The sequence below is a fragment of the Antrostomus carolinensis genome, unplaced genomic scaffold (genome assembly GCF_000700745.2).
Source record: "Antrostomus carolinensis isolate BGI_N321 unplaced genomic scaffold, ASM70074v2 scaffold9568, whole genome shotgun sequence".
Classification (NCBI taxonomy): domain Eukaryota; kingdom Metazoa; phylum Chordata; class Aves; order Caprimulgiformes; family Caprimulgidae; genus Antrostomus; species Antrostomus carolinensis.
The window spans coordinates 1,071-20,440 of NW_010330870.1; the positions used below are offsets into that span (position 1 = coordinate 1,071).

The 19,370-nt window shown below is 33.9% G+C and overlaps 1 protein-coding gene across 8 annotated transcripts in view; it reads left to right on the forward strand.

Moving 5' to 3' along the window:
• The first annotated feature begins 1,564 nt into the window (after nucleotides 1–1,564).
• OPA1 (OPA1 mitochondrial dynamin like GTPase) overlaps nucleotides 1,565–19,370 on the forward strand; it is a 53,204-nt gene continuing 35,398 nt past the window's right edge. Inside the window, exons 1-8 of one of the 8 annotated variants that reach the window (XM_029086231.1) lie at nucleotides 1,566–1,877; nucleotides 2,224–2,320; nucleotides 3,571–3,678; nucleotides 4,658–4,711; nucleotides 5,357–5,424; nucleotides 10,918–11,028; nucleotides 15,670–15,723; nucleotides 18,563–18,667. In XM_029086231.1, the coding sequence (XP_028942064.1) occupies nucleotides 1,596–1,877; nucleotides 2,224–2,320; nucleotides 3,571–3,678; nucleotides 4,658–4,711; nucleotides 5,357–5,424; nucleotides 10,918–11,028; nucleotides 15,670–15,723; nucleotides 18,563–18,667 (879 nt within the window). In that variant the 5' untranslated portion in view covers nucleotides 1,566–1,595. Of the gene's footprint in view, nucleotides 1,878–2,223; nucleotides 2,321–3,570; nucleotides 3,679–4,657; nucleotides 4,712–5,356; nucleotides 5,425–10,917; nucleotides 11,029–15,669; nucleotides 15,724–18,562; nucleotides 18,668–19,370 lie in introns of all 8 variants that reach the window. The other 7 variants (XM_029086230.1, XM_029086232.1, XM_029086234.1 and 4 more) reach the window with 7 other exon arrangements.

Genomic DNA, 19,370 nt, shown 5'->3' on the forward strand with positions numbered 1-19,370 from the left:
CATTTGGTCTCTGATGAAAATATTCAATATCTGTGTAATAGTAGTGACTGCAAAACAAAAGAAATAGCAGCCCAGTTATCAGCTTGCTTCATACAGGCTTACCAAAGCCTGATTTAAAAAGCTGTCTTCAAAGGCAGGAAATAAAACACCTTCTAGCACGGAGGCACTTTAATTAACTTGTCTTCCAAAAGCTCAATTTCTGGGTCAAAAGTGCTTTTATAAGAGTGTCTTCCACTTTGGACATTAAAAATGTGTCTGTCGTAGACAATCTTGTCTATACTATATGGTAAATCACATGGCAAGGAACTGTATAGATTATAGAGCACGTTATTAGAAAATGCTGTAATATTTTCCATGTCATATGATTCATTTATTCTCTTCAAAATCTATTAATTTAAAATTATTTAGAATTATGGGGTTAATAATTTGCTTTCTCAATGGTATGAAGCATTTTCTTCTTTTGCGTTTGTCCCCTTTCTAATTAAATGCGCTTGATTATATTGAAAACCCTGAAAAAAGCATCAGGGGACAAGCATTAATTTCAAGAACTGTAACTTCACTCATATTTTGTATCCAGTAAATTATTTAATATTAACCATTCTGATGTGATGGTGACACTAAAAAGTTCCAGAAGAAATTGCTTTTTCCAGAGCAGTTGTCTTTTCCCTAAACTAGCAAAGCTACCTCAAAACGTTGAAGCATGCAGATAGTGTAATTAAAAGTGTACAAGGAGCTTTTTTACAACCTAAGCATTTGTTTTAACGTAGGTTAAAGGTTCTTTTGTTTTAACATTTGCTTTTCAGGGCTGAGCTCTTTCCGAGTCAAATTTTTCAGACTGAAATTCTCCCTTTTGCATAAATCTGAATTACTTTATTAAAGTCTTCAACAAACATGGTGTAGCCATCTCCAGAAGTAATCATGTCTCTGTATGACCTAAGACAAAACAATAATGCCGTAATCCTAGAACTGCAGAATATTCGAGTCAAGGGAGCGGAAAGATGTCATTAAGTACATGCTTCAACTCCAAAAGAGAATCTGCTTTGTCAAAAAAGGACAAATGTATTTTGCAATACAATTTTGTCTGTGTATTGTTTTTTTGAAGTTTGAAAATCCTCTGCCAACTTAATGTTCTCTAAAAGTTCATTTTGAATAACAAAGTAGGTCAAACTGTCAAGTTTTCTATTTTGTGTTGCAAGTTGATCACAGTCTGCTGTGGACTCTTAGCTCCTGTTTGCCCAAACTGTGTTTTGCCACAGACATGCTACTTGCCTTAATCCAATGTGGAAGTGAAATTTGATTCATAACAGACTTCATAAATGATATTTAAGGTTTTATTTCCGTAATCTCTAGAAATGCTATACCCATTAACAATGCTTACAGCTTTTTATTTTCCTGGTAGCATGCCAATGATAGCTGGAAACTGTACATTCAGAATGATGCTCTAATTTATCTGTAAGCAGCTAAAATGTCACGTGAACTGCTTCTAAAGAGGTTATTGAGTTAATGGTTTGTTGAGGAAATCTGTTACTTAGAGTTTTTGTTTCTTTCTTTCTTTCAGTGTCATCTGCCGGAGTCTAGCAAATAAAAGCTATGGAATGAAAAGAAAATCACCACTTCAAAACTTGCATCTTGTTTCCCGAAGTATACATCATCCTTGCTATCCAAGTGCAAAATTTCAAAGACCTCCATTAAGGATATCTGTTCAGCTGTTCTCTTCTCTTAATCGTCTTCCCCTACGCAAAACAAAACTTTTAAATGTAAAATATGGATACCAGTTCCACAGGAACTTTTGGCTAGCTCGACTAGCGTCAAGGCTTCTCAGACTTCGCTATCTTATATTAGGATCTGCTGTAGGTGGTGGTTATACAGCTAAGAAGGTATTTATTTCTCTGTGGAAGCTATTTTATGCATTTTTTCTTTGTTGTTATTACACACTTCAGAACAATAGTTCTTGGTATATCCACAGAAATACGAGGTATCATTGTTTGGTTAACTAGTGACAATAAAGGTGAGTGAATATGTAAAATAGATTGTTTAGAGAACTAGTATGGATTTTAATGGATCCAAGTAGTATTATTAATATCTAAAAGATGGTGCATTAGTATGTTTTATATTAGGTATACTTTAGGTATTACTTTTCAATAGATTGCTCATGCTTTTCTACATACATTTATTTTTCTATTTCTACTATGTTTTGTTTTTTTTTTTCCCTTTTTGTATTAGACATATGATCAGTGGAAGGACATGATGCCAGATCTCGATGAATATAAGTGGATTATTCCTGACTTCGTCTGGGAGCTTGATGAACATATTGACTTCGGTATCACAAAAGCTAAAATGTTACTCTGTCTGAAGAGCAGCATATGTAAAACTTAAGCATAAGGGTGTAGGTCCTCAGTGTCCCTCCACAGTAGTATCGTTGTAGCTGTAATTTGAGTGAACTTGTATTGTTAGAGTTTGGTGTGTGTCTTACCAAGGTATTTGTATCAGTGTGTTTGTAGGAATAAATTAAGCATTGTTTAGCATCGATATTCCATAGTTCATTGTTTAATTTGAGAATGTTCTGGGTCCTTTCAGGTGGCCATATAATCCCATTATTGAAAGGAGAGTTGCAGCATGATCAAGGGGACTTAAACAGGTTTTAGTGGTATTATGTGCAAAGTTTGTTCTTTCTATATGAATGACACTTAAAATTAAAAAAATACATATAAATAAATAAGTAAAAGATCTGTACAAATGAAAGACCAATTGCAAATGCAAAATAGTGAACCGAGCTACAAAACTATTTTGAAGATACAGAAGAAAAGAAAATGAAAAATATAGACTTTTTCCAGAATATGTTTTCCAGAATCTTCTGGTTGCAGTAGGTTTTTTACATATTTTCAGTTGAAAGATAGAAATCTAAAAAACAAGCACCGAGTTACTTCTTGTATGTGCAGTCTAGTAAGGTGGTGGGTTTTTTTGGTTTTGGTTTTTTTTTTAAAGGAGTTTATTAAGATTTTGCTACATGTATGAGCATTCCATGGATAAATGCAGAGATTGAGTAACTTAGATAAATGTTTTCTTGTTTTTATTGTTAGTGGTCACTACATTTTTATAGTACTTTAAAGCTAATAAGTTTGTTTTTCTTTAAAGTATTACAAAATTGGCTTATTTATGAAATTGAAAAATAAGCTTTTCTTAAAATGTACAAGGGATGAGCATAGTTAGTGTTATGTAATTTGAAAATATCCTCTACAAAGTATGTGAGAGGATATGTATGAAATGTGGTGAAATGCAGCAATAAGTTTTAGACAGTTTTAAAGTACCTGAGGCAACCAACTTATCAGGAAGTTCAAAGTCTAGAAAAGCAGTTGGTTTTTCAGATCTGATAATCTTTTGCAACACTAATGGGGGGAGGTGCATGTCAAAAGAAACTTTTAAATTCTTTGTTGAAAGAAAAAGAAAAAAGGAAAAAAACATGTCCTGAAACAGTTGGTAGGTTTTACAGCCTAAGCCACTTCTGTTTACAAAAATAATAGGGGGGAAAAAAAAAAACCCTACTCATTAGATGTTGTACTGTTTTCCTAGAAAAACTTATCAAAGCCCTTCCTGATACAGAGGACCTTGCCAAACTTCTGCCTGACTTTGACAAGATTGGAGAGAGCTTCACTTCACTGAAAGGATTTTTTTCTCCTGGTGAGAACAATTTTTCAGCTTGGTTTTAATTTTGAAAACAACCTATTACAAGATGAGGTTACTGGTATGTCCTTAGACACTAAAAGAAAGCGGATCCTGAAAATGCATGCCTTTTCATTGCATATTTCGTCTGAAAGTGTTATGGATGCAGGTAAGTGTAATGTATTTTTAAAAACAAGAATTCTAGCAGCAAGTATAGAGAACCAAAATGTGGAATTGAATAGAAAACTAGAATTCTTGTGCAACTCTAAACGAACAGATTGAAAGCTAGATTGAGAAGGTGAGAGTGGCACTGGATGGTAACAGTGCCACAGATGTTACAGGAGAAAAGAGTTGGATTATTAAGAATGATGATTCTTGATGTTGCAAGCATGTAAAATAAGAGATGTGTAACAAAGGTATTCTTTTGCGTTGAATGATATTTTCCATCTGGACACAGCTCCAAAAGGACTTGCTTGAAGATTTAGCTTAAGTAGGGGCTCCATTTCAAAGGAGGAGGTAGGAGTTCTAATAGAGTGCAAGATTATTCTTACTATATACCTTAATAATTATCAAACCACATAAATTTGTATTTATGGAAGATGATATCTGTGAGGGGTTACAGTCGTTGCTCTAAGTGTGTTTGAAAGTATTTCTGTATCAGTGTGCCTGGTAAGTGTATTTTCCTTTTCTTAAAATATTGTGAAGGACAGAACTAGTTTATTAATCTTGTAAACTCAGCAAGCAGCTAAGTAGGGATCGAGTTCAACATAGTGACAAGTAGATTACAATCTCCTATGTATTTTGGCTGTTTAAAATTGTGGTGTTAATGACTGGTGTTGTGAGATGTCACCTATCATTTATTATCATACTCACATGGGCATAGTTGCCATTTATGACTGCGTGGTCCTCCAAATGAGACAAAGATCCCTCATCTTTGTTTTGCATTTTGGTTTGTATTTATAATTTTTATTTCCCCTCTTCTGCTGATTTTTCACAGGTTACAATTTGGTTAGTGAAGTCATAGGAGCTTCTGATCTACTTCTGTTGTTAGGTGTGTAAAAGCCCTTTTTACTGCCCTTAACCTGCATCTTTAAAGCAAACTCTTAAAACACTACTAAAAGGAGTGAATATCAGTGTAAACACAACTATTTACATCAGTTTAATATTGAATTACAAATACTTTCCAACTATTTTAAAAATACTTAGGTCCTCCCCTGTGAGAATGAATAGATGAATAGTTGTTTTTTCCCTGTCCCAGTCCTTAGCAGATGCTTCTTATTTCAGGCATTGTGAAGCTTGTTTCAAAAACCTATGTCATTACATAGGAAGAATTTTTTTTTTCAAGTTACAATAATACCAATGGAATTTGTATTATCCTTTCATGAAATAATTATCCTTCAGAAATAATTAATATTACAGTGTTTTCAGAACTTTAATAGTCTAACTGAACCTGCATACTCCCTTGTTATACACCTAATCTTGGTCACAAACTAGACAGAAAATTTTCATACAAGTTTTAAACTGAATTTCTTTTTCAATTTCTTAAGGTAAATCTTTTTTTTTTTTAATAGGAACTTCAAAGATTATTGAATTAATAATTCATAGGGGTTGAAACTTGAATTTTCTAGTAGAGGTAATTTGAGAATTTTTAAGTGCCTTTTGCATGTTATAATGAGTTTCTGTAATTATGTCCTAGGCTCTCCAGGAGAAACAGCGTTCAGAGCTACTGACCAGGGATATGACAATGACAAACAGTACAAGAAGGTAATTAATCTTTTGGAAAACTAAAAATGTCTTGACAACAGGTAATTTTTTTTTTTAAAGTGCTTCAATAGCTAGTTGCAGATGTTTATTGGAAGCAGCTTGAATAGAATTTATCATTGAAAATTACTTGAGTATGCATTGTTGGTTTTAATGTATAAACAGTACAATGGTAAACATTGTAGTGTAAGGAAAAGACAAGGCAGTCATAAAAATCTTTAGGAATTGCATTCTTAAGAAAAATGGTTTGTAATAAGAATGTAATTTTAGGGTTTTTGTGGGCATTTGCAATTTTTCAGGGCATGTTCTCAGTGACACTTAAGCTTATCGCTTATTACTGAAGCAGGTTTGGGCTTTTATAGTTTTTTTCAAGCATTTCTGCTTGCAGCCTCATTTCTGTTGACATTTTCATAGTTGTGATTCTTAATTAAGGATTTCTGCCTTAATAAAGAATTTCTGTTTCTTAAAGCCATCAGTCTTTTTACTTTCCTTATTTAGATTAAGCATACATTACATTTTTGTTACTGTATTCTGGAAAAAAATGTTACTGTCTTCTGATAACTGAAAGTTTTACCGTTTTTTCCTTGAAATAAAGAAGGTCAAGTTTAATGTTTTTGCTTTCATGAATAGTAGCTCTTATTTCTGTTAAATTCCAAAATTGTAATGTTGATCATTCTTTAAAGGTTTTTTATTTTTCCTGTGTATATTTTTAAAAATTCTATTAAAAAATGGAAGGAAAACAAAATATATATATATTAGGAAATTGTTAAATTATTATATATTTATTTTTGCAACTGAAAGTACCTGAACTATAACTGGGGCTTTTACATAAAAGACATTTCTGTATATGCAGGCATGTATACATTTATTCTACATTAATTGTGCATGGCAATATATAGTGAAACTTGTACAAAGCTCACCTTTCATGACTATTTTTTCCCTTTAGAGCAGTGATGGATTTATTTCCACATGAGAATTAAGTTAGCTTTTTGTTTCCCCATTGTCAGTAAGCTGTCTATATATATATTGTTCTATTTTTCTGAGTGATTGCTTAGCACAGGTTTCACTATTTAAAACATAAAACTTATTTACTGTTGATTTGTGAAGAAATGGCCATCTTAGTTTATTGTTTTTGATAACTAAGTTAACTGAGTTTTTTACTGAATATCAGTAATGTCAGTAATATTATTCTGTTTTTTTTGAATGCAGCAACAACTGCATTTTAATGTTGCCATCAGAACTTCGTCTGTGGTACAGAAAATATCAGCCCACATTAAATAAGTATGATTTAGAAAATTTAGTCTGATGTACTAATTTTCATTACTCCAATTGTATCTGACATGTAATTCTTAGAAACTTTTGGTTTGCTAATTAATATGATCAATTTTGATCATAATATTTTAAACAAGGCACATAATGAATACCTAAGAAAGCATAATCACTTAGTTTATTGGCAAGCAAAATTATTATTTTCAAGACAGTGGGCTAGATGGCCTTTTTTCATTCAATGATTTTCACTGCCAATGAATACTAGTTTAAAATTGTGGTTGTATGGTTGCATAAAGTGCTGTAACATGGTATTAAATGCATCTGATGAGCTGATTTTCTTTGTTTCCCTGTGAAAAGATGAGTAACTGGTAGAGGAATCTAGGAATTCCTCATTTGGAGGAATGTTCTGTAGAACTGTTATTAGGCATGGTCCTCAGGTCTCTAAAAACCTCCTGTAGAATGAGTGAAAAACCAGTTAGTTTGAAATAAAACTTTGAGAGAGTGAATGTTGCCCCAAACACCAAATCAGGCTGTACTGCTTCTTGCCAGCCGATGTGTTTATCTCATAATCTCTAATTTAATACAAAAGGTGCATTTTTTTTTAAAGGTAATTAAATTTAAATTACTGGAGTGTTCAGATAAGCCATTTAAATAAATGGAGTTTAAATCTGATTGTGCTTGGATTAAATAAGTATTTTTTTTTTCTTGGAGAAAGAGGAGAGAAGATAATTATAAAAGCTATAGTGTAGTAAAATACTTTATGTGGGACTAGTTCAGGCTTGCACTTGAGATGACAGTGTTAACTCCTTAGAAAATTATTTTGCACTATTGTCCATCTCCAAAAAAAAAATCATAAAGAGTTTGAGCTTCCCATTAAAGTAAAAAAATTCCAAAGCTTAACCCAATTTTTAAAGAAAACTTACAGTGATTATAGCTGTGATGAAGTGAGTGTGGAAAATGTGACTCAAGTATTGATTTGGGGCTTAGAAGCCAGATAAATAAATAATTTAAAACCAACCTTTCTTTGCCTTTGGTACTTTGATAAAATCTCGTGCCTTGAAGAACCTGCTGCACTGTTGAGGATTTGGCAGTGTGTAGACTGGCTTGCTCAGCCAGCACAGGGTCACCTTCAGTTGGGGTAAGAAGCAGCACAGTAATTCTACAGCTCTTCACTACAGCTACTGCTGGAGAGTTAAAAAGAGGCGTTAGTGAGGAATATTGCTTCACTGATTGACTCTGGTCTTTTTAAAAAAAAAAAACCAAAATTCTCATTTGTTTTGTTCTTTCTTGCAAGTTATGCAATAAAGTTTCTGTAATTTTCTCTTGTCTATTCATAGCACCGTTGATTCATAGAATCACAGAATCATAGAATGGTTAGGATTGGAAGGGACCTTAAAGATCATCTAGTTCCAACCCCCCTGCCATCAGCAGGGACACCTTCCACTAGATCAGGTTGCTCAAAGCCTCATCCAACCTGGCCTTGAACACTTCCAGGGAGGAGCAGCCACAGCTTCCTTGGGCAACCTGTTCCAGTGTCTGACCACCCTCACAGTGAAGAGCTGCTTCCTAATATCTAATCTAAACCTACTCTCTTCCAGTTTAAACCCATTTCCCCTTGTTTTGTCATTAACTGCCCTTATGAAAAGTCCCTCCCCAGCTTTCTTGTAGCCCCTTCAGGTACTGGAAGGCAGCTATAAGATCTCCTCGGAGCCTTCTCTTTTCCAGGCTGAACAGCCCCAACTCCTTCAGCCTGTCTTCTTCATAGGAGAGGTGCCTAACGTAATTCCCAGTTTCATGTTATAGGTACTCTGGATAAAATTGTAACATTTATTCAAATTCTTAAAAATTGATCTCTTTACCTTCCTCATAATTTTCACCCCTTTACATCCCTCAGCATTTAATTATTTTTCCTTCAAGGACTTGTCATGGCTCAGATTTTCTCATGAACAGTCACATTGAAGTCAGTGGGAAATAGTGGAAAGGGTAAAGACGTGCAGAAAGACAGGGCTTTGTTTGCTTGTGAAAATGGGACACAAATACTTCAGTCATGAGGAGAAATAGTCATACTTAACTGAAGTACAGCATATTAACATTTAATACAAAATGTATTTTTTTAAAGCATATGCAGTAACAACGGCAGCACTTGTTTTGCTTTTTGCATTTAATGTACATCCAGATTCTCATGATGACTTTGCAGGGTTTGTGCCACTGTGTTTATCAACTAGTGTTACTCCCCTTTACATTGTTTCTTTGATAATGAAAATAATATTATAATGATTGTAAACAACTTGGGTTGTGAAATCCCCTTAATTGATCAATGTAGATTTTTCTAATGATTTAAAATAAATACCGTTTTACACTGGAATGATTGATGGGAGGGTGGGGGGGACAGGGACGGGGACAGTGGTAGTGTCCAGTGACAGAAAGATTTTTGTTTGTGTCCTGGTTCATACCAGCCGGGGTGTTGTGTGTATAGATCTCTGCTATTTAAGGTTCTTGATATTCAATTCAAACCCGTAAAGTAAAAAATAGAAAATAAAGGAAGTTTATTGACTGATATATACAAAGAAGAAAGTGTTATTGAGAAACCTTTAAATAACTGTATTTTTTACTTTAGTATTTTATTAAGTAGGGCAGCCATGGTTGAAAAGGGCTTTTGATACTTTACTATGGAGCAAGAGTCATGTGGACCAGATGTCTTAGAAAGTAATTGCACATTAAATAGATATGGTGACTTCAAACATTTGTTACAGTCCCTATTTAAATGCTAAAAGGCCTTCATGGCAAGTTTTGTTCAGTGTTTTTTCTTGTATTTTCTTGATCCATAGCATAATGTTTAAAGGGATTGTGTCGGGTCATATTGAGAGTTTCCTTGTTTGCAAAATGGAAAATATTATTATTGTTCCTCTAATACTAAGTGTATCCGTGAGACTATCTCTCCTGGCTGCTGATAGAAATTAAATCGTTTGTTTTGCCTGAGTTCTTGGCACAGGTCTTGGCACTGTGTTTCCTAGTCTGGCAATATAGAAATTTATTAAATCTTAAAGTGGTTCAGTAAAATGCAAATGTGAAGCTTTTTCTGATCTTGAAATGTTATAGAAATCACTATTAACAAATGTTTATATTTGATCATTTGATCATCTCTCTTCTTTTATCCATTCTCTCCTGTGTTGTTTATCCTTATGTGTACATGCCTGTGTGTGCATTTCATGCAACAAATGTATAACTTGATGGTAGATGTTGTGAATTCTCACACCAAAGTTCTGTTTCAGGGTTTGTTTTGATTCCTGAAGTGCATTTGTGAAACCTTTCATTTCACTGAATGTTTTCCTAGAATATGTGATATTTTTAAACAGTTTTATTTAAATAGTTCATTTATACTTTTGTCTGCATTCTCTGAAATAAATTGTACGTAAAGTTCCAGTAGATGCTGGCATAGTATCTTTATTTGAAGACAGATTACCATTACAAGAATATTTGGTGTGGAGGAAGAAGAGAAGGAAACTAAGCTTTGTGGAAATGCTGAATAAGTAAAGGAGTAAGCATTGAGTTGCAGGGATTTTGGAGTGATCAGAAAGGATTATGACAGGATGAATGCAGTGTATTATAGAAGTGGAGAGGGGTTTTTTCCTTTCTTTATTCTCTAGAAACTATTTTGCTTCTATTAGTTTGAGAAACTGAAGTATCAGGCAAAATCATCTTTCTATGAACTGTCTGCTCTGTATTGCTGGGAATAAGAAGAAAATGAGAACTTTTATATTACTGACAAAGTTGAGCCTATTAGCTGTTGTGCACAACTTTGTGTAGAAAATCCAAAACAGTCTCTTTAAATACATGTGCGGTTAAGTTGTGAGAAATTGCTGATACTTAAGAACTTCTGGTATGAATAACTGAAGTTAAATCCTGGAGCCTCTGAGAATATTTTAAAGCCAAGGTAGTTGATTTTTTTTTTTTAAGATTTAGATGCTGTAGTTAAAGTTGAATATGATTATAAAATCTAGCTAAATGGTTATTGTTTGTTCTACCTGGATTTGCAAAATGCATGGGTTTGCTGCCTGTGTTACTCCCAGCTAGCTAGCAAGAGATCTTGCTAGTGAAATTTCACTTTTGTTTGTACTGACCCATTCATACCTGTTTTTCATCTGTCTTTGTTATGACCTTTTGTTTAACTTTGTTCTCCTTACACCCCAAATTTTTCCTCTCCTTTTTATTATAAACTCATGGCAGGGCCTGCTTGGTGAACTCATTCTGTTACAACAACAAATCCAGCAGCACGAAGAGGAAGCACGCAGAGCCGCTGACCAATATAACATGGGCTCTTCCCAACAGAAGCGAAAGGTGATGGCTTAAAGGACAATATGTACTGTATTCACACTAATCAAATACTTCAGTCTTCTGCATTTGAGCTAGAAAAATCTAACTAATTAAATTATGGTCCCAAATAATTATTACAGCCAACTTCACTACAGATGTGTAGTCCTGTTTCGGTTTAACCAAGTTGCATTTAAACCATGGTGTTAAAAGCAGAACAGGTACTTCGTGTCACTTTGAAATTGTATGTTCTCTGCCTCTTTAAAAACTGTTGTTTAAAGTTCATGCATTAAAAATGCATTAAAGGAAAGTATAAATTGAATAAATGAATTGAATAAATGTCAAGTCTGTTTTCTCAACTGTTGCTTGCTTACTGTAGCTTTATCTTGTAAGAATATAGCTATTTACAGGCAGTATACCTTTGGGAACATATTTTCCTGCTTTATGCTGTTACCAATTTGAAAATGACAGCAGCTCCTTAGAAACATTTTTGCACAGACAATTAAGTACTGATGTTAACAACAGTCTCTACTGTATATTCATCAAAGGTATTCCTTTGTTTTCCCTCTTAAAGCTCAGTTTATACTGATACGCTGTGGTTGCTGAACATCTACACATCACTTCACATACTTAATTTAAGCTCTGACCATTTTATTCATTATTATATGGCTGAGATGAATTGGAAATGCTTTCTAAATTGGGATATTTTAGTTGTCTAATATGTTACAAACCATAATTCTTAACTGCATTGCTGCTTTGGCCGCTTCTGTGCCCCCCCCAAAAAATCTTTCTGATTACTCATATTTTTCAGCAGCTTTGGAATTGAGCACTGGATACAGAACTTAATCTTCTGTACATCTGAAGATAGGTCCCACAGAAAGAGCAACACAGTAAACGTGAATTAAACTTTTAGCATAGTTGCATAACTGCAATTGTCATGCTTTTTAGTCCATTAACAGAGGAAGTCATTGTTCTCTGAAACTATACTAGCATTTTAAACTTAAATATTTTATTTTCTTGCCATATTATTTTTATGTTTTAGAGTTACAAATCCTGGCCACTCTAAACTGTTAATCTTCCTTAAAAAAAAAAAAAAATGTTGAAAGGCAATTTTTCCTCCTATTTCATTTTTCAAATTTTAGTTAATATTCTGACTGGATTTAAAATAACCCTGATATATGCTGTCCTCAGTTATGAATCTAGGCATTGTATAACAAAATATAATGGAAATGCAATTATTTGGGATTATTTTATCTCAATAGGTGTCCTACAAATGTCCTTGCCTTCATTCCCTTCCAGATGTGTATTTTAGTAGAATAGTGAAGATGTCTTCAGTGGCCTAAATATTCTCTATTTGTTCAGTTACTCTGTTTTTTAGTGAAGTTAAGTCCTTCAGCCTCTGTCAGATTGTATACAGTTTATTGAGAGAGCTGAACTATGGAATAGTAGCTTGAAGTTTATAATGTATGAAGATGCAAAAATTACCAGAAAGGTAATACAATATTTGATATATAAAAATGTGCCAGCCTGATAAACACATTCAGGGGGAAAAAGTGAGCTTGATACTACATTTGTTTCTGATTGAAATTCCACCTTGTTACTACTTTCTTGCAACTAATTCTACAATTCCCAAGCTGTGGGATAGCTGTATGGGCTGTCTTTCTAAATGTTATCCTGTCCTCCAAGGCAGGTACTCTGTGTTTTCCGAGTGTTGAAAGTCTAACTGCCTTTGCATATAAAAAGTTTTAGTTTAGCATTCAAGTGTGCTGTTTGGCATACATACCTAATGGCAAGCAGTGTCTCTTGATTGTCACACTCATCTTTGTGCTGGAAACAAATTGAAAGAGATGGTAAACTGTCTTCTTAAATATCTTGATATGAGAATGTAACTTAAAGATTCCAGTCATTGATCCAAATTCTCCTTTGGAAGAAGAAATTGTTACCATCATTGAAATAAGTCATTGCACGCCCTTTGGACAGGGCATAAACTAACCTTGTTTATTTTTTAACTGAGCTGGCTTGCTCGCCTGTCTGCTGAAGAACATGATCATTTAATTTCCATTCATGGAAATTCTATTGCCCAATTTACCTGCACATTTTCCACTTTAATTTAATTAATATTAAATCTACTTCAGTTGTAAATCAAATAATAGTCGAACCATCTTACAATCAGGGGAAGGTTTTAAAAACAAAAATGTAATTGTTTCTTGTTGGTTTTGGTTTTTTTTTGTTGGCCTTTTGATAAATATCTGGCAGTATAATTGATTAGTCTTGTATAGCTGTACCGTGCATGGCTGCTTCTTATATGCATTTTCTCTGGGCCTTGATATTTTAATTTATATTACTGGAAATCATTGTAGTTTTTCTGTAGATGATCAATTTAAAATTATTTATAGTCTGGTTGGAGAATATGCAAAACCAATAACTGTGGTTTCAAAGAAATTTTCAGTGACCCCTACTTATTTTATGCAGTGTGTGACAAAGGTTGTTGGAAAGCAACTGCTGAGCAAAATGAGTAGCTCTTTAAGGAGCTTCTGGTAACCTTAGTAAACAGATATCTGCATCTTTATTTGCTGGAACCCTTGATTAAAAATGGCCCTACAGTTTTCTTATAATTCTATATGGTGGCAGTGGGGAAAGAAGGAGGAATAATGTAGAAACTATGCTGAACTGAACTGAACAAATATTGATGTGCCTATATAGAGATATTTTAATAGTTGATTGGTTTTGTGAGTAGAAATCATAGATTAATCATATGTGATTTAGCACTTCAGATTATTATGATAGATTTATCTTTTCTTGGCAACATAATAATTTTTAGCAATAGTATGAATTACATGTTCAAAATACTGTATGTACTAACAATTAAACCACACCTGAACCAAATGTTGAAACCAAGACAGCATTCTAGAGCTGTTTGTTTGACATAATTTACCTAATTGTCCTTGTTAGAATTAATCATCTAGTGCAAGGTTATCCTTTGCTTCAGATCTTGCAACATGTAGCTGTATGCAATATTTTTGCTTGCTGTGTTTAATGTAAGTATAGTGTACATAAAAGACAGTGCTCATGTGGTTAGAGGTAACCTGTCTGTAAGTGTGTACTTCAAAGATGTGTCAAGGTCCCAGGAGTACTTCCAGGAACAGCTTGCTTAATAGCAGAGAGCGGGAAAATGTTAACTGCTTTGCAAATCTGCAGCACATGGAAACGCTTTGTTTTCGTTTTCTTTCCTTTATTTTCTTGTTTATTCTGACTCTCCACACCATTCTCTTGGCCCTTCCATTTTTATTTTCCCCTTATGTCTCAGAGGTGTTTAAAGTGTGTGTATATGTAAATGTTTATTTACATATACCACCTTGTGGCTGTGTGCATCAAGTTGTCTATGTGCTAAACTAACCCTGTTTTGGATGCACTCTTGCTATCACTGAACTAATTAACAGAAATTAAAAGGAAGTAAATTTACAGCACTTCCTGTTTGTTGTTTATGAAAATAATTGTATATGGATGGAAGTATCAGCTTGGATTGCTTTCTATAAAGTGCAGGCGCAATCCTGTATATTACAGGTTTAATAGCTAAATAATATTAATCACTATGAATAACTGTGGATTTTTTTCTTCTTTAATCTATAACATCTGCTGTGAAATTGTAGTAACTAAATTGATTTGTGTTTAAATGACAACTGTCCTCTGCATGTTAGATAATATGCTCTTTCTGATATGAAGCTAGCCTGAGTTGTAAATGTCACATGAGCTTTATCTAAATAGTGGAGCTTTTACCTGTACAAGTCTTTCAGCAATTGTTTCAATTATAATTTTTTCTAAATTTAATATTTCATCAGTTAACCATAAGATTTTAGTATGTTTGTGAATATTTACATCATATGAATTTGTATTGCACCATTTATGCTTTTGCCTTTGTGTTATTAAAAAGGGATTGTTTGGAACAACTGTTTATTACATCTTGATGAACCTATTTTAAGAATATTTGTCTAAGAATGGTTTTAACTGTCTGATCTTATTGCATTTATGCCTTGAACTTCAAAATGTTTTTTATTATAATATCCTAATTTTTTCCAGCTTTTAATGTAATTTAAATAATTTAACAATAACCCATCAAGACTGTCCTGACTAACTGCAGTTTATGAAGTTGTGCATGCATGTTTAGGATTATAATTCTGAAAAACAAATATGAAATAAGAATCCCCTTGAAGATTCAGAAATAGTGAATACTTACCTGAAAGTATGTTCTGTAGCAAGCAGGTGTTTTAGTGATCGTATCCTATTAAGATTGTGCTAATTCAGGAAATGAACATACTGAGATCCTGAGAGTTTGGCCACTAAAATTACATATAGAGCGGTGGCCAGAAAACTCGGAGCACCATATAGAGGTTCATTTTCCCTAAGCCCACTTTCCTATTATTAAGTCTTGAAGGGTTAATTTTTGCATTTGCATGTACTGGAATTGAGACGTTTTTCTGATGTGACCCCCTGTTGCAGATGGAACTTTCCATCAGCATTAAATCTCAGATGCTAATTGAAGAATTTTACTTGCTTTAAAATGCATGTAAAGTCAATTTTCTTATGTGGAATGAAGCTTTCAGTTAGTGATTTGGTTACTGTGGATAAACTAAACAATGTGTTAGTAGCCATGAGTATTTTTCGTTGTAGGTTTCTGACAAAGAGAAGATTGATCAGCTTCAAGAAGAACTTTTACGCACTCAGGTAACTTTTCTGAGTTACTGATGTCTTAAGTGGAGATTTATGTGCAGCAGACTCAGATTTACATACCAAAAGCACACTTGAAATGTAAGATACTTGGTAAAAATGCAGTGCTTTTTCAGCCCAAAGGCCAGTCTAGTCTGTTCTTTCAGTGACTGACAGAATGCAAGAGGGGAGCCTAAGAATAGGGCAAATGTGTAATCATACCTTCCTAAAATACCTTCCTTGCCTTCAATGCTATATATACTTGAAATGTAAAGTTAGGCCAAGAGTGTTACATAAATACAGTGGTGATATTCCAGTTTTTAACTTGGCTATAGTTGCTAACTTTACTCCTAACGTTCTGCAGTTCTCTTTTTATAACTTCAATGCTACTAAATATATCTGTGATATCTTGTATGTTTAAATGGCACATTTGTTGCAGAAAGGAAATTAGTTTACTTATTAAGGGGTTCTAGATTAAGGGATTAAAATGTGAAACATAATTTCTAGTAAAGAAAAGAAGTTTTTAAATGCATTTGCTGACCAAACATCAGAGGTCCAAGAGGAAAAATAGACATCATATGGGATTACCCTTACAGAAAGGGTAATCAGGCACTGGAACGGCCTACCCAGAGAGGTGGTGGATTCACCATCCCTGGAGGTCTTTAAAAAGAGATTGGACGTGGCCCTTAGTGCCATGATATAGTAATTGGAGTTGGATCAGGGGTTGGACTTGATGATCTTGGAGGTCTTTTCCAACCCAATCTATTCTATGATTCTATATGTGGGGTGAGACATTCAGATTATAGTACAGTGGCATTCAGGAGAACCAAAGTATCTTTTTTGTTTTCTTGAATCAGAAAAATAATTGCAGTTACAATGCTAGAGTTGTATATAAGCCATGTAGTGTTAATCAAAATCTGTTTTGTGAAGCAGTAAGCAATTCTTTCAATTAAAGCTGTTTTTATGATTGGACTATTTGTTATGAAAATTGCTGTGGGCAGATTAAGAGCTTTTTCTCTGCCCTCCCTCAGGGATTTAAGATAATACTTAATCCTTTTAAGAAGCTGAGGAGGATGGTTCTGTTCTGAGTGATGTCCTTTAAAAAAAAAATCAAAAAGTGAAAATTTTGACGATAATGAAAGCTGTTGGTAGGATTTTTTAATATAAGTTTCTAAAAAATATTGCTTCACAAAACCCAAGCCACTTGCAGTTTCTGAATGTCTTCCATCTAGTTCAGTTGTTGTAATTTAATATAGTCTATGAGAAGATGTGCTTTTGCAAGTGAAATGCAGTTTTCAGTATTTCTTGTTATTTCTGTTGAAGAGAAGACTGCTTCATTAGCTGGCATAAAAGGAGAAGATCTGCAGAGATCAGCTTTAAGATCACTGCTTTTCAGACTGGCTTTTTACGAAGCACATGGCCTAACTTCAGAGGACCTACGAGGTCAATAGTTGACATTTGGAAAGCCCGTGTTTTAGTACGAATTGTTGTATATAGTGAATACATACATGTTCCTTTGTCCCCCTTACATAAAACTTACACTTACAACCTAACAGGGTTAAAATACTAATAAATCTAGTATCTTCTGTCAAAGATGGAAGTATATATGAGCATACATTATTTAAGAAAAAAGTTACAAAAATAAATTAATTTTCTTGTTCTCTGAAATTTGGTCTTGGGTTCAGTAGCTAATTTAAGAATTTCCTGCATCAGTTCAACCAAGGAGCATTTCCAGCCCTTCTGGGGGGTAGCTTTCATAATATTGGGCAGTACAGTTTGCAGTGGCAGATTTGGTTTACACAGAAATATTTCATCCATTAGGCAGTCCCTACAGAGCAGGAACCATGATTCCTCAGCTATATGATTTGTAGTTCTTGTTTAGACAGCAGCACTTTTTCCTCCTTGGTGTGTTCCCTTACAACGAACTCAGAAGGGTTTCATCTATTATACCTTAATAGGGCTTTTCTGTGCAAATGTGGTATAATGTGGGACTCCTTGTCTCATTAGTTGACTTGAACTTCACCAAATCTCATTCCAACAAGGCAGAACTAGTTATTTTTAAGCTATACTTTTTGCAGGGTTGATGCATATTAGCCATGTTAGTCATTACTTTGGTTTGCTTGCTTACTTTTCTTACGTTAATGTACAATTAATCTTTTGTTGTATCTGTAGGCTTCTAAATTGATTGGCTCTTTGACTCAGCCACATTGTTTTGGTACAGGATTTTATAACCTCTTTATATATTTGCCAGTTTTGAAAGCATTTATTACTAGCCTTTTTTTATAACAGCTTGAAATTTGATTTTTCTCTGAAAAGTACACTTAGGTGAAATAAATTTCCACAGTAGATATCAAAACTATATTCATGTCTCATCATCAGAGGACTATCATAATCTTCTTCTAAAAAAGACTGAGCTGGTATAGTTGTTTCTTGAACTGAGGTTTTATACTGAAGAAAGTCTAAACTAGGCTTGCAAATTCATGTTTAAGCCCTGTGATCTTTTTGATTGAACAGCCCGTTCCCACTGACACTAGTTTCTGTCTGACTGCATATGTGTAGCTCCTTTGAAAATGATGCTTGTTTAAGATGCTTAAAGATTGATTTATGTATCCCCAAGTTTTAACATTGTGGTCTTGTTAAAACTTTCAAAGCAAAGGTGGTGTGTTGCCGAAAAAAAAAAATCTCTAACAGTCTTCTCTTGACGTCCTTGTATTTTTAATAAACTTTAGTGATCACAAAAATTTGTGGTTTTGAAAGACTTGCCTGAAGGATAATACACTTTTCATAGGTAAAACTTTTCTCATGTGAGTGTACTATTTCTGTAATTCAAGAGTATATTTGTACCACTGTTTTGTAGCTCAAATACCAAAGAATGCTTGAGCGATTAGAGAAGGAGAACAAAGAATTAAGAAAATTGGTACTACAAAGAGATGACAAAGGAATTCATCAAAGGAAGTTAAAGGTACTTGTGTTACAAATCAACATAAAAATGTAATTTTGCCATATTTTCCATGATGCTATTCTAAATTGTATTTATTAATTCATATATGAATTCTTAATGTCTGTTTTCAGATATCTGTGCCAATTTTTTGACATGTTAAGGCTTTTATACTTATTTTTTTGCTAACTATATATAACTTTTGTGAATGGCTTCAGTTAAAGAGCACAAAGGGGTTACCAGGTTTAATTAAATAACTTACTGAAGTGGGAAATCTGGATTGGGTTTTTTGATGTAGCTTCACTGTATTTGCCTAATAAGTATGTTTCCAACTCTTCTTACACACACAGTCTGATACCTTTGTGCTTTGTCGTGGCTCTTACTGAGTTTGGTAGGAATATAGTTACAGGGTCGGGAAACACATTGTGATGCCTCTGTATAAATCCAGAGAGATTGAAGTAAGTATGCTTTTGCTTTTGTCTGCCAACATCCTGACTGTTCTAAAAACAGATGTGTTCTGCCTCTCTCTGTGTCACACTGACCAATATGAATCTTCCTCTTTCTTCTGGGAACTGGAACATAAGGACTTCTTATTTGTACAGAATGAGGTTGATAGCTCTCTACCCTTGTTAATGCTTACTGTTCATCAAGCTGAAAATGTAAGCCTAGGTGTCTAATGGAAAAAACTCAGTTCAGCTTTCTAACTTGGAAACTATAAAGTCTGAGC